At 53.1% G+C, this 27,575-nt stretch overlaps 1 protein-coding gene and 1 long non-coding RNA gene across 6 annotated transcripts in view; both read left to right on the forward strand.

Moving 5' to 3' along the window:
• Nucleotides 1–297: 297 nt before the first annotated feature.
• Nucleotides 298–1,519, forward strand: LOC137148235 (uncharacterized). The gene is made up of 2 exons (XR_010918480.1): nt 298–455; nt 1,321–1,519. It is a non-coding gene; the product is annotated as an uncharacterized lncRNA (long non-coding RNA).
• Nucleotides 1,520–9,532: 8,013 nt separating this feature from the next.
• Nucleotides 9,533–27,575, forward strand: part of KCNH6 (potassium voltage-gated channel subfamily H member 6) — an 83,694-nt gene continuing 65,651 nt past the window's right edge. For 3 of the 5 annotated variants that reach the window (XM_067541002.1, XM_067541007.1, XM_067541006.1), the window contains exons 1-2: nt 9,533–9,642; nt 14,557–14,787. In XM_067541002.1, the coding sequence (XP_067397103.1) occupies nt 9,567–9,642; nt 14,557–14,787 (307 nt within the window). In that variant the 5' untranslated portion in view covers nt 9,533–9,566. Of the gene's footprint in view, nt 9,643–14,556; nt 14,788–16,098; nt 16,578–27,575 lie in introns of those variants that run through there. The other 2 variants (XM_067541003.1, XM_067541005.1) reach the window with 2 other exon arrangements.

Below are 27,575 nucleotides of genomic sequence, written 5' to 3' on the forward strand. Positions count from 1 at the left end.
TTTAGGATGGGGGGCAGGGGGTGACTGCAGAAATCCCTCCCCCAGACTGCTACCCCTAATCCAGGCCCATCTGCACTCCACATGTGGTGGAAAGCAAAGCCCACGCTGAGCCCACTGTCTTCCCAGGACCAGGGGCCAGCCGCAGCCTGGCCTGTTTGCCCCAGTCTAGATGGTCTATTATTAGGCTGTGGTGAGTCGCTGGCTCAGGCTATGGCAGGATGGGGGGTGGGGTGAGCGGCATGCAGGGATGAGTGGTGCTACATTCCTCACACTTTCTCATCCACAGGGACAAGAAGCTAATGGAAAAATACTGCTGGTACGGGCAGAAACAGCCGCACTTCAGGGACTGTCACACGGGGACCGGGGAGGGGCGACTGCCTCTGGGGAGGAGCTCAGCGACTCTCAACAGAGAGGAGGAAGAGACTGTTCCACAGCCCAGAATGGCCCGAGCGCAGGTTGCCAGGCAAAGCCCCATGCAGGGAGCCGAGAGTGGGAGGCGTAGGGCCCTGACGCTGAGCTGGGAGCTGTCCTCTGGGCGCTGCTTCAACTCCTTGCGAGGTCCCTCTCCACCTCCGAGCAGTGGGGCGGGACTGCCCCAGGGGAATCGCACTCCTGTCCACCTGCTCTGAGGGAGAGGAGATTCAGGCCCCAGCGCTGAAGCCGTGCGCTGCGTCCGAGGCAGGCGCCACCCCCCGTGGCTCATTGCAAAGGGCCTTGTCCATGGGAGTCCAGATCTGGCGCGTGGAGACCGAAGTGGGTGGCCGGCGGTTTGGGAGAGGTCAGATGGGCGATGGGGTGCAGCTCTCCGCATGGCCAGCAGATGTCCCCAATCGTCTCTCGCGGCGGCCTGGGCTTGTGGTTTCATTTAGCAGAGGAACAGAAGGGAAGCTGGGGTCTACACCAAGCACACCCCAACTCCCCCAAACCCAGCAAGGAGCAGGCCTGCCACACTCATACACCCCAGCCCGCCCAGCTGTGCCAGGAGACACCCGCCCCCAATCAGCAAAACCCCCTTTCTGTCCAGCGTGCAAGGCTGGGCTGGGAGCTGGCAGAGGCTCTCGGAAATGTAGAGATCCCCCCCCCACTCCCTGCGGAGGGCCCCCCATGATAGCCTAGCACAGCAGATGTCAGAAGCCATCTGGATCAATCCACTGAGCTGCTTCTGTCTCCGTGTGGAAGCCTCCATCAGCCTGCAAGCAAGGGTGCGGCCCTAGCTTTAATCCAACTCAGGACTCCCTTGGGGTTTTCCCAGCGAAACTCGCTCCTACCCTGCAACTCCTTCACTGCCCTGAGTGACGGCTTCATGTCCTTTCTCATCAGCCGTTTCCCTGCTGTAAGTTCCTCTGGGATCAAATTCCCAACCTACGCTGGCATCCTGATGGACAGCACGCCCGGGGGGCCAGAAGCAAAGTGCAAAGCGAAGCGGAGAAAGCCGAGTACCAGGCAGCGGGGGCAGATTTGATCCTAATGACTTTAAAATCCTGCACCCGACCCCAGCAAGAGGCACTAACAAGGCCAGGTAACAGAAGTGGGACGGGAATGGGGCAGTAGTCCCTATAGTATTCCTTCCAGACTGGCTCCTTGTTACTGTCACTGTCATGGGACCAAAGGCTGGGGTTGCCATGGGGAAGCTGTGGGGTTGGGCAGGGGAGGCTCCTAGATCCTGGCTACATTAGGAAATTTGCACTAGTGCCACTCCCAAAGCACAAAGAGGGGCTAATCCCCCTCCCCCACCAGCCTCAGAACATGGGGGTGCAAAGCTGGCATAAAGCTACCCCCATGCTGCCCATGCCAGCGTTCTGGCACAGAGCAGAGTTTGGGTGGAAAAGGGGATCAGCGCCATAGTCCCTCAACCCAGCAAGAAAGTATCACTTGCAAGTTACTCCCTCTAGCTATTGGGATGGACAATGATGCTTATGATGGGACACCTGACTGAACAACTCAGTGAGTGTGTGAGTGAGAGAGAGTAAAAACAGCCAGATTCTGATCTCCGTCACTCTCGACGTACACTGGTGGAACATCAGTGACAACATAAATTCACACTGATGCAACACGAGATCAGAATCTAGGCTATTGTCCTCATTACAAACATTGCTGCGACGGGGCATTCTTCTTTTTTCCTTTCATATGGTTGATGTAGAGCAGCAGCTACAATTTCACCGGAAGTTAATCGAGCCAGACGGCTACATCAGGAGTGGCAGAATTTACTGCAGTAATGCCTCCTTCACACTTAGAAATTGGGCAGTAGGTGGTGTTATGTTTGATGGTCTGTCATGAGGAGCCATGCTCGCATGCCGGGGAGCGAAGATGCTGGAGTCTGCCTGGTACTTGAGAGCCATTAATCAGCTAAATGCTCATCTGGCCCTGACCCGGCCTATTGCATGCAACACGGCATGATATTTGAACATGCCATCGTTTTAAAAAAGCACCTCCTGGCTCAGGAAGAGGTTTGGGGACACAGCGTAATGATCGGTGCAGGGACCCTTGAACTCCAGCACTCCGAACTCCCATTTGTATGTGATAAGAGCTTTCCGCTCCGTGGCCTCGTAAGCGGCAATAGAAGAGAGAGAAAATTGCTTTGGATTCAGAAGCAATTCAGTTTTTACTGCTTGACAATGAAACATGTAGCCCAAGCACCTGATCGCTACCTCTCCGCAGCCCTGCGCAGCGTGGGAGATTAATCCTGGTTGAAAAACAATTTGTGGAATGAGATGGGATGTGCCCCCGCAACGTACTCACGCACACTCCTGCCCCAGCTGTCACCTGGAAAAGACCCTCCATTGGGATGCAGAATGCCACAGTCCTGTACAATTGGCCTCTGGGCGCTACGGCACTATGGATGTGAAGCAATAACAACACTAACGGTAAAGGTAATAATGCGCACGCTTCATAGGATTTTGCAGTGTGTGGCTCGCGCAGGAGGCTGGACCTGGCGTCTATTTCTAGATCTAACACGGACTCCCTGTGACTTTGGGAAGCCATGTCACTTCCATGAGGATAATGCTGTTTCACCAGGGTGTTGGGAAGCTTAATTCACTGGTGGTGGTAAAAGGCTTTGAAGCCAGAGATCCTCCGATGGAAGGAGCCAGAGGGTTCAAAGTAGCATTAGGTTCTTGGTTAGGTCCTACTCGTCGGGCATGTTTCTCCTTCATTTTCTCTTTTAGAAAATCTGCTTCTTATTAACCCACCTTTCCCACGACGGACGGCTCCACAAGACAGCTGCTGGAGGCCGTTAGCTCTGGGACCAGCTGGAAGGGACCACTTCAAATGACTCTCCCTCCCTGAAAGGCTGGGCGTGTGCTCCTACCTCTCAGATAGCCAGGAACGGCCTTGAGTGCTGGTGCTCCCTGCTCTAACCACTAGGCCACTCTTCCTGGAGAGGTGGCAAGTGAACCCAGGATTCCTGCCTCCTGGTCCTGTCCTCTAACCACTAATAATACTTCCCAGAAGTGAGACTAGAAGCCAGGAGTCCTGACTCCCAGGTGGCACTACACAATTGGATACTATTCTGCTCCTAGAGATGGGACAAGAACCCAAGTCCCCTGCTCTAACCATAAGGCCATGCTTCCCCCTTAGACAGCAATTTACCAGTCAGAATCCTAACACTCCCTCTATGGGCCTGTGTCCAGTAGGGTTAATGGTGCTGTGGGTTTTTTCCCCTTCACTTTCAGCACTCCAGTCCAATGTCATCCCCTCCCCCACAGCTCCCCTCTGATGAATAGGCTCCTGTCTGTGAAGGATGAGTTAATCTGCTGGGAGACTATTCCCGGGAGATGACCTCCTCAATCACTCAGCCTGACAGGCTGTTCCAAGTGCCACTGACAGTCCAGAGACACCAATAAGTCACCAGGCGGAGGTAGTTGCCCTCCTCTGCTGTCTGGATTCTGGGGGAGCCTGTTTCAGCCTTGGAAGCATAGGAGGAGACACACAGAAAGAAATGAATGAGGGGGCCTGCCTAAATCGCCGGCTTCTCCTTAACCACCCATGCTCCTGTTCCACCAGATTGACTTGAGTGGAGTCATTCCTGGTTGGCACTGGTGTGAGTGACAGGAGAATCTGGCTGAGTGCAATCCCCTGGGAGAGCCAGGTTAGTCTCCTGAGTCTTGTACCTCCGTACAATGCAATCCGAGCACCCCAGGGCAATTCTGGGGTTAATTTAAAGGCAGCTTGGAAAGAAGGGGGGGGAAAGAGGCTTGTGAGGAGGTGATTTTAGTACATCAGCTTCCTGATCGATTGAGCGGGTCTACACTGACCACTCCATCAATCCAGATAAGTCGAGCAGACAGCAGCGACTTCGCCGCCGTGTAGACGTACCCTAAGTGTCCATCTCCCAGAGATGTTTCAAGGGGAGTTGGTCGCCTTAATCCCCATTAGGTGCTTGTGAACATCACCTACGTCCTCAGCCCCAGTAACCCCATCAGTGTTAGTGACTGGTGCCCCATTCGCGGTCTCGGCAGAGAAGCCAGTGACAGAATGGGCCATGGAACCCGCACAGGAGTGAAACGGGGTGGGGAATAGTGACATGATGCTACAGGGGCTGAGTCTGTTCTGTATGGAGAGCGGGGCCTGCCGCCTTTAGGGCTGTCAGGCGGGAGCTGAATTCATTTGCACACTGTTTACAAAAGACGTCGGGTGGTGGGGAAAGATTGGAAAAAACCACATTAGCCACGTGGGTCTGAGAGCTCGGCCAGTGTCCAAACGGGGCTCTAAGAGACAGATGGCTGATGTGTAAAAAAAAAAAAAAAAATTCCTAGGGGATGTTTTTTCCTGCTGCCTGTGTCTGTGGAGTTGCGTTAATATCAAAGGCCCCAGTCCACTGGAGCAGCACCTGCACTGGAAACATCTCACCTGGGAGACTCCGGGAGGAGAGCCGTGTGAAATGAGCGCTGGGGGTTAGCGGAGCTCGGAGAGTTGGCATCGACTACCTGGCTGATTTCCGCATCTGTGCTGAGCGATCACGGACACAACGTGTCCCAAATCCTGGAGAGAGTTTAGGGGAGGGGAAATCTTTCATTCCAGCTGGACAAGCATGCCCATCTCGAAGTAGCAGCCCGATGCAAAATGACTCGGAACCTGGGAGATGTCCATAGGGCCTGTACCAAAGTTGTACTGCTTTAACTAGCCCCATGTAGTTAAAGTGGTACAACCCACCTGCTGTGAACTCCGTTATCTTGGTGTAAATGTGCTTATAGCAGGAGAGCTATTCCTGTATGGGAAGGGGAATAGGCTATACCAGTACAAGGCACCTTTACACCAGTATAATCACAGCCACCCTTGGTTGTACCGCTATAATTGTCGGTAAAAAATTACACCCCTAACCAATGTAGTTATACTGGGTGTGCAATCCTTAGAGGTAATCCGGCTCCTAACATCTATTGAAATCAATGGCAGTTGGGTGCCTAAATACCTCTGAGGAGCTGGGCCATAGTGGATACGTTATCGTAAGTCACTGCTGAAAACGGGTCGCAGGCTCCTAAATCAGTTAGTTGTTGCGATGCTGAGCGAAGCAGCACTTCAATGCCTTTAAAAATACATGTAATCGTAGCTAAATGCTCCTCCCCCATCTTGCCTGATTCAGTAAATATCACAGCTGCTGTAAATATTGCAACACGTATCCCGTGTTCAGGGTGGACTATAGCTCCTGGTGAAATGCAAATATTTCACATCCTGCCTGTATTATTTGGAACCCTAAGACCCCCTTTGTTCTCTTCACTCCTAGACTAAACATTGCTTCGTTTGCACTGGCGTTCACAGCCTCACACGCAGCTGATTATTCGTTTACTTTAGCGAGATAGGAAGAGATCACTGACAAGCTGGAGGATTTTGTTTGCACAGGAAATCAGAGTTTCTTATTTCTGCTTCTCCTCTGCAGAAAGATGTGAGAAAAGGGAGAGAAGTAGCGGGAGAGGTGAAGACAGGAAGAGAAGAAAGAAGTTAGAGCGAGAGAGAGAGAGAGAGAAGAAAGGAGAACAGGTGGCAAGGAAAGGAGAGACAGAAATAAGGTTACTTACAGTTTGATCCTGCAGAACCTAAGTTAATGGGAGTTTTTCCACTGACTTTGAATGGGAGCCCTTTGGCTCCAATTCGAGTAAGTCTCCCTAGTTTGGACAAGCAGATGCTTAAGTCCCATTGAAGTCCATGGAATTTATTTAAGCACCTGCTTAAGAACTCTCCTGAATAGGGATGGAATTAAACATGGGCTCGATTTCTTCCCTTAATCAGAGCCCTAGTCTGTACGCTTTTTGGCACAGGGACTGTTGTTCATCAAATGTGTCTAAAGCCCCTAGTGTGTGCGACTGGAATCGTGTGTCCATTTGTGGTGTTCACACTTCAAGCAGGATGTTGATAAATTGGAGCGGTTCAGAGAAGAGTCACAGGAGTGATTAAAGGATTAGAAAGCATGCCTTACAACAAGAGGCTGACGGACTGCCATCTATTTAGTTTATCAAAGAGACAGTTAAGGGGTGACTTGATCAGTCTGGAAGTACCTATAGAGGGAACATACATCTGATAGTCAGGGAGCTTTTTAATTTAGCAAAGCCAGAACAAGATCCAATGTCTCTCTTCAACTTGCAGCCAAATTCTAATTAGAAATAAGGCAGGCATTCTCAATGCTAAGGGTAATTGACCAGTGGAACTATTTACCAGGGTTGTGGTGGATTCTCCATCACTTTGTCTTGTCTGGAGGTTGTTTGTTTGTTGTTTGTTTTTTTTTTTTTTTATAAAGAAGATCCACTCTTGTTCAGCCACAAACTACGTGACTTGAAGCAGGAATTAACTGAGGGAAATACTCTAGCCTCTGTTATTCAGGTGGTCAGACTAGGTGAGTACAATGGTTCCTTCGGGCCTTGGAATCTAAGAGGGCCCTGATCTTTGATCGTGGCAGCTAGGTGCTAACACGGTAATAATAATCATTACTAACACAGGTGTTGGTTGGATTCAGTTTTTAAACATTCAGCATTGGTTTGCAAAAAAGAAAGACCTAAAAGAAAAATCTGGGTGCCACCAAACTCAGTCTGTCTTCCTGACATTTTGTAGTGACCCTGTTAGTAAATAATAATACTTTGCATTCTCATACAGCACCTTTTGTCCAAAAATCTCAAAGTGTCATTGCAAGAGTGGGTGAATAGTATTCCCATTTCATGAGATGGGGAAACTGAGGCACAGAGAAATTCACCTAAAAGTCACCCAGCCCCATCGTGAGAAAACAGACCCCAGCAGTCCTGACTCTGTGCCCCATTTACCCAGAACAGTGGTTCTCAACCTCTAGACTACCATACCCCCTTCAGGAGTCTGATTTGCTGTGCATACTCCCAAGGTTCACCTCTCTTAAAAACTACTTGCTTACAAAATCACTGTCACAGCACACTATTACTGAAAAATTGCTTCCTTTCTCATTTTTACTGTATGATTAGAAAATAAATCAATTGGAATATAAATATTGTACTTGCATTTCAGTGAATAGTATAAACAAGTCAGTGTCTGTATGAAATTTTAGTTTGTACTGACTTTGCTGGTGCTTTTTATATAGCCTGTTGCAAATATCTAGATGAGCTGATGTACCCCCTGGAAGACCTCATGTACATGTACTCCTAGTTGAGAACCACTGACCCAGACAATGAAGCTGCATCCCTGTAACTAACACGGAGTAATGTCTCTCCTCAATAAATCACAGTGAATCATGAGCGAGACAGCTTGGAAAGTGGACTGGAGAAAATCAGTTTTCAGCACATGGCACAAGTTTTCTCTGCTGGGGGAAGGTCAGATTTCATGAGCACCACAGATGAAAGCAGCAGCAACACTCTGAAATAGGTTTTGAAATTGCCTTCCTTTCCTCTGGCTCAAGTTCCCACTGTACATAGAGCAGGCCCAGCTCTCTGGTCCCTGCTTTGTATCACAAGCTGTCATCTGAGGCTGGGAAGAGAAGTGCTTTGTGTATTTCCCTGTGTGAATATTTGTGAGGTGCGCTGGAATATTAATTGAAGCTCCCTGCAAAAGGTTAATGCTGATGGTAATGGGCCTGTAATCCTCTTAGACCAATGTCATGTATGGAAAATTGTGCATAATAAAATCAAAATACCCTCAGTGGCGGTTATCCTCTGAGCATTTGGGGGTCTGATCGCAGTGTGGGGGGTTTTCTCCAGGAAGGTCACTGAGAAGGAGAATAGTGATTAAATACTGCAAGCTGTGCTTCTGCAAGTTGTTGCATGTCTAGGGAGCTGGCAAACTCAGAGCCATGGCGGTGGAAACCCTTGACGGGGGAATATTTCTGCACTGAGACTGGCTGATCTGCAGCGAATGTATCTCTGTGCCAGGCCCAGGCGCCCCTTCCTCCTCCTAGAAAAGCAAGGGCCAGGGTGAGGTGGGAGCAGGGCCTGTGATGGGAGAGAGCAGGGAAAGAGGGTGATGCTGTCTAGCACAGTACTTCTCCACCTTTCCCATGCAGGGGCCCCTTTTCCACACCAGGATCTACCCGCCCCACCCTCCGGGGACCCTCTCCCATTTAACCAGCATCTAACCTGGACCTCCCCTTTCATTGAGCAATAGAGGAAGGGTGCAGGTGTCACCACCCCTTGACATCTGTCCCTGCAGCCCCCATCTTAAGCAGCCATGGCCTAGCACAAGGGTTCCTTGATTGGTGCCTACAGCCATAGAAATCAATAATTGCCCTCAATTAATCTCTGTGGGGGAGGAGGTGCCTAGCAAAAGAGAGTCACTGACACCCCCCCCCCCCCCCGCTTGGGGCACTGGGAATAGACCTAACCTGGGGTGAGGGCACTTGGGGAGGAGAGAAATGTGAGGAGGGGGCGGGGTGGCGAGATCACAAGGCACCTGGAGGGAAAAATCACCCTCAGGCTCAGGTCACTTGGCAGAGACCCCAGCGCCCCTGGCGGGGTAGGGGCGGGGCGGCGCTCGCTAGGGGATCCGGCGCTGTCCATGGCTGGGGTGCTCGGCGCTGCACGGCCAAACGCTCAGCCGATAGCTGAGCCAATGTGTCTCCAGGCGCGGAGGGGGAACGGACGGGGAGGACAGGGCGGGAACCCGAACCCCCCCAGCTGGGAAGGCCTGGGGCTCCCCTACCCCCCTAACCCCGTCGCTTCCTCCTGCCGGGGAGAGCCCCGGGCCACGCTCCCCGCCGGCCCCAGCTTCAGCACCGCGGCGGGCGGACAGCTCCCCGGGCGGGCGCCGGAGCAGCCTGGGAAGCCGGGGGGGGGGGCGGAAACGCCGCTCCTCCGGGCCCCTCCCCACCCCGCCGGTCTCCCCTCCCCGGCAGCAGCCGGCGGGCGGGCACAGGCTGCCAGGCGCGCAGCTGTTGCTGCTGCCGGCTCCGCTCCGCTCCCGAGCCCCCGGCCGGGCCGGGCCGCGGTGACTAAGCGGATTGTGCCTCCACCCCCCCCCCGGCACCGGGACCACTCCGCCGGGCAGCCGGCAGCGGGGACGGGGCTTCCTCCCCGGCAGGCTGGAGCTGCCCCGGGGCGGGCGCGCCGGACCCAGCGGCCCCCGGCAGCAACTTTTCCCGCGCCGAGGCGGCTGGGATCCGGAGCCGGATCCGGATCGACTCCAGGATGCCGGTGCGGCGGGGACACGTGGCGCCGCAGAACACCTACCTGGACACCATCATCCGCAAATTCGAAGGGCAAAGTGAGTGAACCGGGCCCGCGGGCCGGTCCCTGGAGGTCGGCGGGGGCCGCTCGGGGAGATCCGGGCTCGCTTTCCAGCCGGGCGTGGGGCGGAGTGGGGCGGGGGTGGATTGTTTTCCGGGGACTTACCAAAACTTCCTGCCGACCAGTCAGCTGCGTCCCAGGCTCGCGGAGACGATGCAAGCGGAGCCAGGCGGATAGACAGACAGACAGACCGACCGATGGACGGGGTGTGGGGGCAGGCAGCGCGGGGAGAGGTGGCTGGGGGGGTTGGGGTGGCTGGGTGACACCGGAGGTTGCCGGCCTGCAGCCATCAATCAAAACTGTGAAACGGGACCCGACTCGGGTTTCAGTGACACCACCACCACTCCGGAGTCACTCCACTGAATTCAGTAGCGCAGCCTTGGATGTGCGCCGGGCTCCGAGCCCAGGAGGTGATTAAAATAGAACTGCTGGGGGTGGGGGGGGGGATAAACCCCCCTTTTTTTTTAGGGTGCAGGACGCTAGGCTAGACAATGGCCAGGTAGAAGGGCTTGTGTTAATGCAAAATGGGCTGCCTGCCTCTTTGCCTTCCCTTCTGGGATGCTGATGATGAAATGCTGCCATTTGCTGTTGCTAGAAATAATCCCTTTCCATGAATTTGGCTGGGTTTGTTTTCACCTATCACACCAGTGCGCTCTGGAGAGCTCTCGTTTGCCATCGTGGGGGGGGGAGCAGTACCCTAGAGGCAACTGACTCCAGGGAATCTGTCTCTTTATCCTTGGGGGAGTCACATTCTCCCTGTGGGGTCACTTCCCCCAGGGCCCAGCCAGCGCACCCTGGGTGCCAAACGCTACCGGAGCAGAATTACCAGGGGTCCCTTTGCCCAGCAGCTGCGAGGTACCAGAGAATTAGCACCGCTGCCCCCCACTGCAGTTCGCTGGGGGACCAAACTTGCTCCGGTTCCTCCCTTCCCAAATGAAAGCAATGGCTCTGGTGGTGACCCCACGGATGGGAAGTTCTTTTAACTTACCTTGCCTATTAGTCTAATTGGCAAGCTGCAGCCTACTGCCAAGGGTGGGGGGGGGCAGGGCACTGGGGAATTAGCTTTTCAACCCCCCTTCGCCCACGGCCAGGCAGGACTGAATTCGATAACTTGCCGCTGCTGCCACACTTGAAACAGGGGCCCTGAGCCTTTAGCTGTGTCTACCTCTTAAAAGGACAGGTGCACCAAAAAGAAAGGCCTGCTTTCGCACACAAACACCCCTCCCCAGCTGTCGGAGCCCATCCCTGATCCCCATTTTGGAGGCAGGATTTCATCTCGTTCTAAAAAGCAACCCCGCTAGCTAGCACAGTTTAATGACTTGAGCATGGGGCTGAGAGCCAGGAGCAGCTGTGAGCTAATGCCTCCCTCCGCAAGGCCTTGGACATGTGGTTTAAGCTCTGGGCATGGGTTACTTCTCACTCATCCCAGTTTCACACCAGTGACACCAGTGGAGCAGCCCCTGATAACCACTAGGATGACTGAGAAGAGGACCGGGCCTGGAAGCTGCTAGTTAATAATATTTCCCTCTTACCCCCTTCTCCCTAACTGGGGTTTCCTCCATGGATTCCCTTCCCCCCCCCCCAGTCCTGGATTCTCCTTTAGTGAAGGCTAGTTGCACGCCACTGTGATCCGGACTGTATTTGCCAGTCTGCCTGTTGTGAAACAATCCAGGAGTTTAATTCCATTTCCCCGTAAGCAGAGTTGCGCTGCCTAGTTAAAACCAACAGCCTCTTTTCCCTCTGCCCACCCACCCCAGCTGTGCACCACCCTCCCGAACTCTGTTTTAAGCCCCAACTCACTGAAATAATGGTTAGAAAACTAATCCTCTCCCAGTGCTTCGGCCACGCTGGCTGCTGCTTCTAGGCACTGATTCTAACTGACTGCTTCAGAGAAAGCGGCAGGCCAGAGCCCCGGGTGAGATGGAGTGACCGCATCCACCGAGCCGGAGTCTGGGTCTGCCCGTGCGATCGGAGTCATTTAGTGCGTAGAGCAGGAAACTCCACCAGGAGCCTGGGTTCTGGTTCTGGCCCAACGTGGCACTTGTCCTCAGTTTAGCCAGCTTTAAAATGGGCCAAAATAGTGACACATTAGCTTGCTCACGGAAGGTGCTGGAGCTTCATTTGTGAATGTTTGCGAAGTGCTTTCTCATCCTCTGCGAGGAGGCATTTGGGAAGTGCAAGTGGCTATTCCCCAGCTCTCTGACACAGCAGGACTGAAAATAGGGGCTTGGGAGTTGCTTGTGGGTGCGCTGAGGATTGCAGGCGGCTTCTCCAGATCCGTAGTAAGCGTGGCACTTTGCCAGTGCGCATTCTCTGTGTCAGGTGGGAAAGGAGGCAAAGAGCAGAACTGGAATAAACACGCTGCAGATGCCACTCCTGTATAATCATCGAGATTAATTAAGGAGCGCACTGCGAGCTAGCCCCCAAATGCAACCCTCCGTGTTTAAGACCTGGCTCCAGCCAAAAACTATGCCAATGCTCGGGAGAGCAATGTCCCCCCCTCCCACACCTGCTACGGGCACATTCCACTTGGCTACGCCCCAGCCCCTGGATCCCCACTGATTTCAGTGGGGGGCGGAATCAGGATCTGAATTTGGCCAGTAACTTCCCTCTCGCTGCGAGTCTGAGCAGCTGCGCTTCACCGCAGCCACGCACCGCGGCCTCTAAATTGTTAGATTACATTAAGGACAGGAGATGAGATGTGTGCGCTAATCCCACTGTATCATCAGCTGGGGCTTTACAGGGCAGCATCCCAAGAGAGCTAAAGCAACGGAAACAGACAGAGGAACCACTGATGGAGCAGGCCAACCCCTTCCTCCCCCCATTGCCTTCTGTGGAATTATCGCAATGCTTCCTTGCGCTGAAGAGCTGCTTTGCTCTCATGCCCGGGTGGCGAAGCCCTGGAACCAATTGCCTAGGGCGGTTGTGAAAGCTCCATCACTGGAGGTTTTTAAAAGCAGGTTAGACAAACACTTGCCGGAGATGGTCCAGCTCAGTGTTTCTCAACCTTTTCGATACCAAACGGTGTCAGGGAGATCTCAGGGACCGGTGCCGGTCCACAGAGCAGTGGTGGAGAAACACTGGCCCAGCTAATACGTAGTCCTGGTCTACACTGACCGGGCGATTCGGCGGCAGTCGATGGGAGTAGCCTACGTAACTCCTGTCGACTGCTGGGCTTCCCTTCTGCACGTCGTCTTCACTGCACTGCGCCGACGGGAACTGCGTTCCCATCAGTTCAGCGCTACGCCACTTGAAGGGGTGGATTTACTGCGTTGACGTCCTGAGCGATTGAGCAAGTCTACACTGACCGCTCAGTTAATCCAGATAAGTCGAACTGACGGCAGCGACTTTGCTGCCATCAGTGTAGACACACCCTTAGTCCTGCCTCAGTGCAGGGGACTGGGCTAGGTGGCCTGTTAAGGTCCCTTCCAGTCCCACAATCCTCTGATTCTAGGGGTCTCAATTCTCTGGTCTGCTTTCCCTGCCCATGTCTGCTTCCACATGTGGTGGTGCTCATTCAGCACCCGTCCGAGGCCAGGCCCTGGTAGTGTGGTACCGTCAGCGAGCCTGCAGCAACCTCAGGGCATGAGTCATTTTGGCCCAGCTGGGCCCCGCAGATGGATAATCTGGGGCACAGACTAGGCAAGAATCAGTGCTGGGATTGGGCAAACTTTTAAAAGAGCGAGTCTGGCTGAGGGAAGTGATTGCTGTAAGAGGGGTTGAACTAGCCGTACACAGGTGCGTGAAGGCTAGAAACCCCACGGAGGAAAGGGAATTACAGAGGGTGCTATGAAGGTCATGGGAGAAAAAAAAAAAGAGAAAAGGGATGAAATTGAGAAAAGGCAAATTTCTCAGTGAATTATTGGTCCTGCTGATTCTGATCTCACTTAAGCCCATTGTGCACATCAATGTCAAAGGAGTCGCTCCTGATTTACACCAATGTCGGAAGAGACTGGGGATGGTAAAGACCTATCAAAGCATTTAGTTCTTCCCCTGGCAAATACTAGATTATTTCCTGTTGTGCCCATGCTTGCGTTTGGTCCTGTCCAGCTTCAAATGTCACAGCTGATGGGGCTTCCACTGCTCCCCTTGGGAAACAATCCCACGAGCGAGCCAAGCAGGAAGCACCTTCTGTTATTCAGCCTAAATCTCCTCTTTCTTAATTCCATCCTATTAGGCTAAATGTCAGGAGAATCTCTGTGACAGAGAGCTCTTAGACTGTGGGAAAGTCTCCCCAGGGAAAGGGTTGGCAGCCACATCTTGTAGGACATTTAAAGTGGGCAAAATGCTAGACAATGTGCCGGGAGATAGTGCGGTCTAGTGGTTAGGGCAATTATCTGGCAAACTGCCCCCAGCTATGCCACTGACCTGCTGTATAACCTTGAGCAAATCACTTCACCTCTCCAGACATCTGTTTCTCCTCCCATACTTTGTCTTGGCCATTTGGACTGTAAGAGCTGGGACAATCTCTCACTATGTATTTGTACTGCACCTAGCACTGGGGCCTTGATCCTGGTCAGGGCCTCTAGGCACTACTGTAATATAAGTAAATGAATTAATAATACATTAATTAATAGGTAACCTGATGGTTTGTCTCATCTCCCTGCCCCAAAGAGCTTACAATCAAAACAGACAGACAAAAGGTGGGAGGAGAAACTGACTCACCAGAGCAGGCAGGAACAGAACGCAGCTTGAGTAACAAGCTTCTGACTTGTCCACCAGACCAGGCTGCCTCTCTGAGCACCTTGCGCTCAGACACCCCATTTGCATGAAGACTACAAGGAAGGTGCCCTGGCAAATCTTTGCCCACCCACAAGTCCTCCCCAAGGAAGTTCACTTGCTCGGACAGTCACCCTTATTTTAACCCTTTGCTTCCCGTGCGTCTTTGCAGACCGCAAGTTCCTCATCGCGAACGCACAGATGGAGAATTGCGCCATCATCTACTGCAACGACGGCTTCTGTGAGATGTTCGGCTACTCCCGGGTGGAGGTCATGCAGCGCCCATGCACCTGCGACTTCCTCACCGGGCCCGAGACCACCAAAAACTCCATCACGCAGCTGACTCAGGCCTTGCTGGGATCCGAGGAGTGCAAGCTGGAGATCCTCTACTACAGGAAAGACAGTAAGAGCCCCTTCTTGAAATAGCCACGTGACTGATCCTAGGATTGCTGTGCCTAGTGTGTATTAAGGTGGGAGTTGCGCAGGGGGCTAACCATGCTAAGAGGTGTTTTCTATTTGGGAGATGATTGCTATTTATACAGCATCATGGACTGGCCTCGCACTGTACAGACGCGGGGCCTGATTCTCCTCTCACAGTGCTGTGCTTCTGTTGACTTCTCCTAAGCTACTCCTGATTTACACTAGGCTGAATGAGAGCAGAATCAGCCCCCAGGTCCTCTGCCTTGAGAGGTTTACAGTCTGGAGGGCTGACTTCTGCCCTTATCTATGCAATACGCACCCTCTTTGATTCCAGCGGGATGTCAAGGGCAGGGAGCCACACAGAATGTGGCCTTGGACTGGACTGATCACACACTAGAAATGGTGGTGGCAAGGGGAGCAGTGTGTGTGGGAGGCAACAGAACTAGCACTGAAGGGGGCGCACACAGAACCATCCTTCCTGGGCTTCTTTGCTCGCTCTGTATTTTTCGTGTTTATTGCAAGCAGGGCCCTGTCTCCTGCTTTCTCCAAAAGTGACACCTTTTAACCAGCTGGCCCCACCTCTGCCCTCAGTGCAGCTAGATTTCAGCGCCGATGCACAGATCTGACAGCAGCCCACGCTTGCAGGAGGTGGGCGGGGGACTTCGGTGAGCATTCACCCATTCCGAACAGCCAGCAACACACAAGGAAGTACCACGGGCCGGGTTCTCCATTGCCCTGCACCTGGTGACGTTATTTATGTGGCTGCAGAGCGAGTGTCACCATTCCGATTTGGTCGCATCCCGCCCCACCCCCGCCCTTTGCACCGATGTGGGTGACTGCACAAACAGCAGGATCAGACCCAATGGGCCGTTTTTAGACCCCTGTGACGGGATCCTTAGTCCAGCTGCCCCGTATGGGACTGGGCTGGGGAAAGGCTCCCTGTTCCCTGAAGCTTCGTCAATTTCTAAAGAGACAGAAGGTCTTGAGCAGCCTACTGGATTGAACCCCCTTTGTATTTGGGGGTGTTGGAATCCCAGAGTCTGACCCAGAATCTTTTGCCATGATTGAAACCTCAGAGTCCAAACCTGGAACCACTCAGTCTGTCTCCCTGAGGTACTTGTCTGGGCCCCGTCCCGTAGCATCTGGGCACCTCACAGTCATGGATGCATTTGTACCCCGAGCCCTCGGGGAGGGAGGGTGGTGCAGTTACCCCCATCTTACTGACGGGGAACCGAGGCGCTGTGTGTGATAGGGTATATGCCCCGCTCTGGCTTTGGAAGGGTTACGGGGAGCTGGCAATCTTAATTAGTGGTGGCACCTGGTGGGTGGGCCAGGCCCAATTAAAGATAAGTCCCAGCGAGTGGAGGAGTAGAAACAGTAGAGCAGAAAGGGGAAGCCCAGGCAGAAGCAGGCTGTTCCTCTCTGGGCAGCAGGCAGGTGATTTAGGTTGAAGAGGCTGCCCTGGGGGGAGATCTAGTGGCGAGAGAGTGCTCTGTCTCTCAAGAGGCCAGGAGAAGCTGCTGGGCTAGTGGCTCGTTCTGGCAGTGGGACCTAGACCTCCAGGGAGGTGTTGGAGTGAGGACTGGAGTCAAGGGGAGCCTTATGCAGGGATAAAAGCCTGGGTCTGCAGAGGACAGAAGTGGTTTGTTTGTATCTTCACCTGGGACTTGTTGGAGGATCCCGGGAGAGCCCTGCCAGCCAGCTCTGAAAGAATCCAGTGCGGTCGTGGCGCTCGGGGAGACAGAGAAATCCTGGAGCTTGAGCTGAATGCAAGTACATGGTGGGCCCGGGAAGGGGCTGTGGGAAAGGGCTGCTGACAGGCTGAGAGAGGCAGATGCCTGGGGAGGTAGCAGGGGGTGGCTCTGACTAGACAGACCTTGCCTGCTCAGGACAGGGTCTCTGGGCTGGAATCTGGGGAAGAGGGAGGCTGGGGTCACCCCACCAGCTGAGTGGGGAGCCCCCTGAGATAAGGGCATAAGGACTCTTGAAGCCCTGAGGTGAGGATTTAAGGCCCACAGGGCCCAGCATCCGGAGCTGCCAACCCAAGGTGATGACACTGGCCTCTTGTTCTTTGGACTTGCCTGCCTCGGCAGGGCTGGGGGTGAACGCTGACCTGGCCTGATGGTGGTATCTCCAGTAGAAGGAGGCCACAACAGGGCCCCAGCGGCTGCCGGCCCAACCCCCTGCCCTGACTCGAGGGCATGTGCTGGGCGGGAGTCCCTGTGTCTATGGCACAGAGATCCCAAGGTCACAGCCTGGGGCAGGGCGGGCTCTCTGTCTTAGCAATGGTGGCTACAAACCATCCCACAGCGGCAGGAATGGCTGACTCTGAGGCTGGTGCCTGGGGGCTCAGATTTGCTGCACTGCCTGCTTTCTGCTGCCAGCGGTAGCAAACAAGGCTTCCTCCTTAACAAATAGAAAGCATTTCTTTGAGGGGGGGTGGGTGTAACCAAAACCAAACTGGGGCCCAGCCCTGTAACCTGCTTGGCTCTGATCTAAGCAGCAGAATGGGATCTCTGACCTGCCTCCTGCCCCACAGCCCCTTGAAATCAGTGGGAAGACACCCCCAGGCTCCCGTCTGCTTCGGCTCAAGCCCTACAAGCGCCGTTGAGCAGAAAGTGGACTGCTAATTCGAGGCTCTTGTTCCCCTCCGCCAGCGCGGCCCTGCTGTCCCCGGGCAGCTGTTCCGCTGGCGGACTCAGAGCTTTGCTTCCACCCGGCAGAGGGTGGCTTGTGCGTGCGCAGATGGAGTTACGTTAAGATGAAAATGAAGCTTTGATGGAAAATGCCAGTGATTAGTCCTAATACTGCAGCGAGTTAAATATTCAGGGCTGGATATTGCCAACAGGCAGCGTGCGGCGCCCCAACCACAGCGGAGGGGAGCTCCACGGGGAGAGGCTGTAAAACCTGGGGTACCTCCTAGATGTGCAAATATTGTTTTCTTGATAGCCTGAGGCACCTTCTTAATAAATGACTTTTATCCCTCAAACTGCAGAGGAGCTGTGGGGGTGGGGAGCATTGCTGCAGGTACAAAGACCGGCAGCCTCTGCCCTGAAGACCTTATAACTTAAAGAGACGAGACAGACAAAGGCGGGGAAGGAAAATTGCCCTTAAGTGATTTGTTCAAGGTTGTGCAGCCAGGTCAGAGCTCAGAATAGACAGGGCGAATGATTCAGCGGCTAGTCCGTGGGCCGGGGTGCTGTAGACTTCCTGTTGACGATGGGCAAAACATTCAGCCCCTCTGTGCCTCAGTTTCCCAGCTGTAAAATAGGGGTAATAGCAGGGCCCTGCCTCACAGGGGTGTGTGAGGATAAACGTGTTAATGACTGAAGTGAGGTATTGTGATACGACCGTAACAGGACACTCATAAACGCCTGGGGTATCTATACAAGGATCCAGGTGTCCTGACAGTCACCCCAGTGCCCTGTCAACTGGACCATGGCTCTCCTCGGCTCTCCTGTTCCTGTTTCACTCTGAATGGCGTTGGTAGAGGTCAGCCAGGAGGCTGGTGGCCCAGATTAGGACTCCGTGAATGCGGGTGACTTTCCCCATGCTTCTACTGGGGGGAAATAAAACTTGCCTCGTGGCCGCTTTGAATCCTGCTCCCCCTGCTTTCCTGGAGTCTTGTCACTACGAATGACTTGCGGCACCCATCAGTAATAACCAACTCATCAGGGTATTAAGAAGGCAACAGCTTCCAACGGGCTTGTTAATTCTTCTTCTTCTATTTAAGAAACTTTAAAATCGGGTGTTCGGTGATTTGCCTTTTGCTAAGCAGCTGCGGTGATCAGGATAGCGTCCGTATTGCGCTGCGCTTGCCATGGAACGGGGCACAGGGGACATGTCTTCTCAGGAGGATCTATGGTGCCCGGGGGGGGTCTGGGCGTTAAAGACAGTGCACGCCAGGTCGCAGGAGCCAAAAAGAGTGAGCGTGTCGTGAGAAGGGCCTGATTCTGTGAAGTGCTGAGCTCCGTTAGCTTCTCACCTAGACAGGAGCAATGTGCCTCCCTGGGGATGCGGTCTGCACAAGTGCCATGTGATCCGTGGGATTGGAGCTAGGGGGAGAACCACAGCACGGACATTGCAGGATGGGTGGCAGGAGCTGCTGCATCTCTGAAGCTGCAGATCGTGATTTTCATCCTGCCTCCACTGTTTGCCAGGGCTCCTTAGGCAGGGAAAGTCTACCCCACTAGCCCTGCTTAGAGACTGATTCTTGTAACCGAGGAGGGAGGGGAAATCCTGGCGTGCCTGTTAAAATGACAAGCCATGGATGAGTTAGGGCTAGAGTGATGTTCAAACGGCAGGCAGCCTAGATCCAAGTGGGAGGCCAGACTGGTGCAAAATGCCCCGGCCAAAAGGGCTTGAGTTTTAATGGAGACTTGACCCTGTCTCTGGGTTCTCTGCTATCTAGGCAGTCGAATTTGCAGTCCCAAATAAATATTTTCCCTGGAGCTCAGCATCCAACATGCAGAACTCTTGGGGAGGAGAAAATCTGGCCCTTATTTAAGTGCCCCAAAGAGCTTAGTCTTTGTTCTGTTTGTACAGCACCTAGCACCATGGGCCTCTGGTCCATGAGCAGGGCTCCTAGGGGAGATTTTCCAAAATTGTTTTTGTATTGCTGTAGCATCTAACGGCTCAGTAGTGGGTTTTTTTTTTAATTCCCCCAGTCCCCTGAGCCACCCTAAAATCTTCCTCTCCTGTGAGCAGGATTCTTCTGGCCACAGGAGAAGTTTAGCATTTACACTGAGAGCTTCTGCTGCCTTTTTTTAATGCCTTGAAGAAAGCCATTCATGTCTATTTTTAAAACCCTGCCCCACTAGCAATAGGCTTTGCAAGGCGAGCATTGTCTCCCCACAGCACTCCGCTTGTGATCGTTCAGCCCATTATAGATGGGTCTTATCGGCAAAGAAAGGGCCTGCATTAGGGAGCTGCCACTTAATTACACAGCGGAGGCTCCAAACCCGATAATCCTCTTTTTCATAATGTCGCCACCAATCTCCAGGCTCTACCTGCCGTTTATGACTGCAGTGCAGCCAGCCCTTCAGCTTGCATACTTGTTGCCTTGCTTTTATGGCCTGACAAAATTATTTCTAGGGGAGAGAGGTTGGCGCCTTTGAATAGAAAGAAGCCGGCATTAGGTGCTGTGGTTTTTTGCAGGCATTTACCCTGTGAAGAAACTGTAACCAGTGTCTGAACTGTGAGGGAAGGGCATGGAATTTGCAGTGAGTCCAGAAGCTGTGTGGGTGTGGGTGTGGGTGTGGGGTGTAACTCAGATGTCCCTTGGAGGAGATGGCTCAGGACAGGGTAATGGCCCATCAGAGGAAGGCGGCTTAGTCTTCTCAGGGCTGTATAATCTAATAGTTCAGTCTTTCCCAGCTCTATGGGGTCACTCAATGCAACTTCATGAAAGGGCAAGATCTGCCCCCACTGAACACAGGATGCAGCAGAGGCAGGTCCAGCCCACACCACTGAGCCCCAGCGCCCCTGAGTTGGGGAATTCAGAGCCACGCTTGGGCATTGTGACTGGGGGCTGTTAGAACAACTTCTGGGCCCAGAGTCCATTGCTTCTATATGAGAACCTCCAGTAAGACTTCCTGCCACGTAGTGCACTGCATCATTTACCTAGGCAAAAATCATCCCTCGATCACAAGCTGTGTGGCCTCTCCCTTGGCTGGCTTCAGATCCATTTGTGTGGCACAAGGGGAGCTGCTTAGGACACAGATGAGGCAAGAAAAGCAACAGGTCTCCATGTTGGAGTTGTTCTCTGGCTATGGGCTTGAGGGCTGACTGCTTCTCCTATCAAGCAGGTGGGAGGGGAGGCCCACAAAACTCATCTCACCAGTGGATCCCCGTGACTCCTATTGAGGGCTGTGCCACTGCAAAATGCTGACTGACAGTGGAAGCTGGTGCAGGATCTGCTGGACGTGTTGTTCTCGTTCCACCGGGCCCTCATCACCTGTTACTACACTGCTCAGCCGTGTTCACGAACTCTCATTGGTGGAGCCTTGTCTGTGTAACAGTCCTTGGATGGTGACTTCTTAAAGGTGCGCTTCTGCTCGGAGCAGCAAAAATAGCAGGGCATCCTGCTGACCTCCTTTGGCCAGACCGCACCTGCTCAGCTGCAAGTTAAAATGAGGTTTTCGAGCTGCGAGCCCTGCCAAATCTGTCCGGGATCTGAGTGTCAAGCTGGGTTTCTTCCTTTCCCGCGTGCTCTCATGGGTAGCAAAGGTTCTGCGGGCCACTTTGGGTTCTGTCGCAGCGGTGCAAACTCTGCTTGCCCAGTGATGCCCTCAATGGGTTCCAAGGAATTTGCGATCGTGTCACTGATGGGGACTGCGTAAGCCATTGTGGTGGTGATGCACAAGAAAGAATAAACCCTAATTCCTGCTCTCACTGTGTCGAGTCCACAGGGCTAATGGGAGTGTAAAGCACTAGTCCCTTATTTGTCACTAAAGTCAGCAGAGGAGGGGGCTACTTTTTCAGTCCTTTTCCCTAACTTTCAGCAGCAATGAGTGAGGTGGAGAACAGCTGGAAGGGCATGAGGTATGTTGGCTGACTGGGGGCTTGTCTACATGGGGGGACACAGGAAAATTAATTGAATTAACCAAAGGTCGGAATTTAAAGTGGATTAATTAAACTACATTAAACCCCTGTGTGGACACTCATATTTAGAATTAAATTCACACCTGCCATGAATTTGGATTAATTTTCCTGAGTGTCCCTGTGTAGACAAGCTGGAGGACTTCACGGTTCTATTCCCAGCTTCACCACGGATTTGCTGTGTCACATTTCCTCATCTCCTGCCCTTCACTGCATCCCAGAGGGGTTTTGACTTCAGGATTGGTTGCTTGGGAAATATTCTGGGGTCCTGGGATGAAAAGGGCTATAGGAGGACAAGGAAACAATGCAGAGAGACAATCCTTACGACCTCCTCCCTCTGCAGTCTTGCTTTGGGATGCCGGGTGGACTTGACATTGCTGACTTCAGCATCAGTCACTTTGCCTTTTGTAATGTGTCTGCCCTTCCACGCTCAAAGCTGGGTGGAATCATGGTGGTTATGTGCGTCCCTGACTTCTGGTACCTAGAGGCCTACCCAGAAGATAGGAGCCTCGCTACAAGAGAGGCAGTGTTGCCCACTGGGTAAAGGGCTTGGTCCAGGAGCTGTGGTTCTATTCCCCCACCCTCCAGCTGACTCTGGATGAGATGCTTCACCTTTTCCCTCTGCTTGTCTATTTAGAGTGTAAACTCTTTGGGGCAGGGACTCTCTCTCACTATGTGACTGTCCAGCACCTAGCACCACATGGCCTTGAATTAGGGTATTTAGGAGGCTACTGCAATACTGATACTAGTGTCTGATAATGGAGATCCTCCTTTCGATGGAAGAGCAGCGGGTGTCTGTCAGCAGTGAAATAACTGAGCACTGTTCATTGTCACGGGACTTCTCAGAGTCCCTGCCCTTTTGGGGGAAGCTGGGGGATGGGAGACGTACACTCTGCTCTTGAGGCCATTTAGTTCCGTTTGTCCATCTACAGACTCACTAGGGTAGCTTGAGCTGCAGTCCTCACACCCACACGTTTTATTTGTGCATGGCACTTTAAGAAGGACCTCTGCCCCCAGGAGCCAGCAATCTAGCACAGAGGGGGCAAGCAGTGACAATAAACGAGGGGTGAAGGGGGGATGCTGCAGCCAAGGGAGTGGGCTGATCTGTGCTATGATCCGAGTCCCTTGTCAGGCAGATAAAGGGAGAAGTGGGGGGGCTTCCCTCTCTGCCCCACAGCAGGTCCTGGGGACACTGTAGAAAGCAGCTGAAGCCTGGCCGTGGCTGATTCAGCATCCCTAATCCGCCCCGTTCAAAGCCAGGAAATCAGTCAAAAGTTAATTTCCTTACAAGATGCCTGCCAGCTGGGCCTGGCAGTGACGGAGTGGGAGAGCCAGAAGGTGAATTATAAGATCATTTGCCTTCGCCAGCTTCCACTGCAGGGAGGGAGCTGCCGGGGGCTACAGTCCCATCCATCCCTTCTCAAACCAGGGTGCTTTCCTGCATGGAGCCGTCACAAAGGCAGCCCAAGGAGTAGCTGTGCTCTCTTGTGCCCCCGGCAGGAGAGTCTAAGGAGGAGATGGGAGGAGGCGGCTTTAATGCAAATAGGAGCAGCTGTTGCTACATGGGGACAGCTGCAATTCATGCTTTAGGGTGCAGACTGGCAGTTTCCCACCTGAACCTTGGAGGGGCCCAAACCCTCTGCCACTGCCCAGTCGCTTCCTTCGAAGTGTGGCAGCCCCCATGCTGCTTTTCTGGAAACGGATCCTGGGGCCGTGCTGAGCTCCTGGGTGTGCGCTGCAAACTGAGGCTGGAGGGAGGGAATCCGGGGCCCAAAAAAATCCATCGTCGTGGTGGAACCCCCACATCCCTTGGTGGTGATGTCCTCTGCGGAGTACTTCCTTGTTCAGATGGCACTGGAGGCTATGTGGTGCGGTTTCTACAGTGAAGGGGGGGGGACCCGGTTCTCCGTCGCTGTGAATGCTGCATTGCCTCTTGCAGCAGTGCAAAATGAGCGGAAATCAGACACCCAGCTCACGCTCATTTTTTACACTGGTGCAAACTTCTGCATAAGGGCTGGGTAATGGAGAATCAGGCCCAAAGACAGGGAAAAGGGAGGCCCTGAGTGGGGATGTTTTCCTTTTGCTGATGAAGGGGAATGCAGGGCATGGGCGAAATATTGGCACGACCCATTGTGCAACAGCTGGCAGCCTCTGTTAGCGTGGAATGGTTTTCATTTTAATCTGCATGCAGCTGATGCTTTTGAATATGAAACTGGCGACACCAGCTAAAGCCACTGTCAGCTGGTGTAGCAGCCTCCCTCCTGCAGCGCTATTGAAGCAGCCCTAATCTGTGGTATACCCAGCTAGTCCAGTCCTGGCCCCCCCACCCTACCCCAGCTCTATGGATGTTCCTCTGCATTGACCTACTGCACCTTCTGCTATCCCGGGTCTAGTCCTCACTTGAGCAGAGACAATCAGTCGTGTTTGAATCTGTGCTTGTGAATTACGGATTGCAATGAGCCCAGCAAACGCACTTCATGTGTGACCCACTCCACAATGTGTCCGTGAGACTCGGGAGGGGGGAAAAATGAGTGATGGGAACTCCACTGCATCCTTTCCCTGAGAGAGGCTCTACCGCAGAGAAGCATCTGCCTTGTTCGGCTGCTTTCCTGGGCTTTGTGTTGGCTTCTCAAATGATCCTGGAGGTAAACAGCTAGGTTCAGATTCTCAAAAGTATTTTAAGTATCTAAGTCCAGTTGAAATCAATGGGAGTTAGGCACCTGAATGCTTTTGATGAGCTGGGTCCTAGGGCCGGATTCTCCATTGTCTTGCACCTTACGCAATCATCTTCATTCGTGCAAAATGCTATCAGGCTACACAACTGCGGTAGGGGCCTGAAGGTTGCCCTGCACCCTGGTATCGTAACTTGCATCAATGCAAAATCCCACCTCCTGAGATTGGCAGCGTTTCACACCCACTTTGTGCTGGAGTAACCTATGGCACAAGACCACAGCAACGTGCTCTCCTGCCCGGTTCACTTGCACTGAGCCCAAAGAGATGACGTACAAGAGAGAAATCCTTCCTGGGGGCACTGCACTTCACACGGTCCCAGCTGGAGCCGAGCAGGTGGTTTCCTCTGTTGAATTGACCCCTTTTCGGCATGCTACGAGAGACCCTGAGCAGCCAGGGAAGGCTGGATTCCAGCGGGGAGCTTGTATTTCCTCTGGGAGAGAGAAATAGGCCTGAATCTCCATTGCCTGGCACCGTGGGCAGCTGTTTTTGTCTGTTCCAGGTGACTCCGGTTTGGTAGCATTTTACAGTCAGTTGGCTAAGGTGTAAAAGACCATATGACAGGCAGAATCAGTGAGGGGAGACAGATGTGATGCTTGATCTAAAGCTCCTTGCGTTCACAATGTGTACAGATGTCTTGGAATCGAGGCATTAGGTTGTTTAAAGCGAGGCACATCTGACAACTCCCAGAGCTCCCCGAAGCAGCTGTGCCTGGGTACGCAGCCCGAATGCTTCTGTCTCTAACTCCTCCACGGGACCCGTGTCTCCTCCGTCTGGCATCATGTGTTGTCATTGACACTGTGCAGAGTGAGTAGAAATGCCGCCTTCCCAGGTCACTCCCCTGTGGGGAGCATTTCACACCCACCCGGCACAGGCGTAAGTGGTAGCACAGAGCCCAAGACAGGCAATTCGGGCGTCTTGGCCGTGTCTCTTCTACAAAACTTTGTAGCTGTCATAGCTTAGGTATGTTTTTCCAAGGGGGTAATAATGCAAGTTGTTGCACCCACAGGGCTTGGGTATCTCAGTGTTGCCAGCTGAACTCTCAATTTTATTGCAAGTCTTGTGATATTTGGTGCTTTCCTTAAAGCTCCAGCGCCTGGAGTCATGTGAATATGAGAGCATCTCAGCTTTTGTTTAAAATATGTTTTTAGCTACAGAGGAAAAACTGGAAAACGTGGCCTGAGCACCACTTCATAAACCAGAAGGCAAATAAAAAGAACCCAACGTTTATTGGGTTATTAACAATCCAGAGATTTTGTTTTTAATCGCCTGATTTTTGGGGTGGACTGCTCTGATCTTTGAAGGGTTGGCAGTACTGTAGACTGTGAGCTGTCTGGGGAAGGCAGGTCTCTCTTTGTTCTCTGTTTGTACAGCACCAGGCGCAATGGGGTCCTGGGCCATGTCCGGGGCTCCTGGGTGCCACTGCAATATAAATAATAGTCGTTACCAGTCGGTGTCACAGCTCACCATCACTCCAGGTGGAAGAGGGTCGGTGTCAGTTGTAGCTACTGCATTGCCAGCACCGAAGCAGCCTTTCTGCTTTGCCCCTTCTCCAGTATATTACATTATCAGGCCAGGAACCCTGGAGACCCGACAGATCCCGGCTTGCAGTGCTGCAGCTGGATGTCGGTGACCAGGCCGTGATGCACACTGAAGTTTGTAGACTTGAGGCTCTGCTCGCATGCTGAGTGCAGTTAGTGTGTTGCCATTGTGGCTCTCGGCTGAGCAAAGTTTGGGTGCCCCCAGCATTGCCAGGGGTCCGTTGAAAGGGCCCCAGGCTATTTCTCTTTCCCTGAATGGCAGGATAGTCATTAAAGGTCAGAGCTGCCTCTCTGCTTAAGGAGCAGTCCCTGGGAGCAATCCCCGCATTGACGCGGCTGTCAGCGCGGGATGAACTCCATACTCAGCATCTTTATCCTGTGCACGCTTCTGCTGGCAGATTCAATCCTGGAGAAACCCCCCCCCCCCTTATGTCCCTGGAGCTGGGCCCCCCATGAAGTGACCTCATTCAGGCTGCAGCTGCCTTCATCTCTCTCCCCATACTGCACGCGCACGGTTATTGATGCCAGGTCTGACTCCAGCATCCTGAGTGAAACAGGACGAAGAGTGACACGTTCCTGCTGCTGGGAGCAGAATCTGTCCATCAGGCGCAGCCGACAGTGACCAGCAGAGTAACCCACCCCCTCTGCTCCAACAACACGGGGCTCGGTTAATACAACAAATGCAGGGAAGTCCCTCTTTTCTTAATAATGGGAGAGGCAGGCATGCTGTGAAACACGAATCAGGTCAAGCAGTGATTGGAGAGCAGATTTCTGTTCTTGGCTCTCTCCTTGGCCTGGCACCGTGGCCCAACTCTGTGCCTCAGTTTCTCTGTTTGTAAAGCAGGGATCAGGTTGTCAAAACTATTCTAAGGTCATCTCGTACTGTTCTATGCATTGCTGTGCTACAAACACTGGCCACTAGGAATTTCACTGGGACAGAATTCTGATCCTGCTGGTCCGAAAGCTCTTGGCTCCTACCACTTGAACTAAAGGAGAATCTCTATTAGCTGTTAGCAGCGTAGGGCATCTGACACACAGCTGCGCTGTTCCAACTCAGTGCTGCAGAGAGCTGTGCACACATACACTAGCTGATTCATTACAGTACTAATGTGCCTCTGAGTTTTGACAGCAGCATTTCAGCCTTGAATCTGATTTGCTGGGCGACTTTGGGTGAGTCATTTTCCCTCTCTGCATCTCAGTTCCCTGCTGTAACGTGGGGATTGTGATACTCGCCCTCCTTTGGGATTTATGGGTGGCAAGTGCTAGATAAGGGTGCAGTCTTCTCCATATTTAGTCTCGGAGGGACAAATCAGTCCCTGCTCCTGACTGGGTCAGAGCATCTTCAAATGCTCATGGAGGTCAGTGGGAGCTTTGGCTGAGTTAGGATCCGTCGATTTGGCCTTAAGAGCCTCTCTTTTAGGAGTGCTTCTCATCAGTGCACAGCTCACTGAGTCCAGGCTTCCCAGTGGTGCTCAGCTCTGCTGCCCTGGGAACTCCTGGCTCTGGCCCCCCAGGCTCTGTGCAGGGGCGTGTGACACTGACTGCATAGGGGTGTGTGTGCGCTAAGGCTCTTTCTAAGGAAAAGGTCCCCTCTCCCTTTTGCAGCATGGGAGACCAAGGCGTTTGCTGTGCTTGGCTGGGCTCCTGGGAGTGACACCGCGTCACAACACATGGTTTAATTGCTGCAGATTTCAGTGCCCGGCTTTCTGCTAAGCTGGACTAATTCCTGAGGGCTGTGGGGATTTAGCATATAAAGGGCCAAGAGGCCCCATGTTATCCAGTGTAGTTCACTGCCGTAGAGCCATACCTTTTGCCAGCCCCTCCAGTCTGGCTGGGGGTCATCTGGGTTCCCGTGGGTTGATGGGTTCCCTCACCCTTCTCCATTGTCTTCCCCTCTTCT

The sequence above is a fragment of the Emydura macquarii genome, unplaced genomic scaffold, assembly GCF_026122565.2.
Source record: "Emydura macquarii macquarii isolate MOO-44397 ecotype Brisbane River unplaced genomic scaffold, CSIRO-AGI_Emac_v2 contig_629, whole genome shotgun sequence".
NCBI lineage: Eukaryota > Metazoa > Chordata > Testudines > Chelidae > Emydura > Emydura macquarii.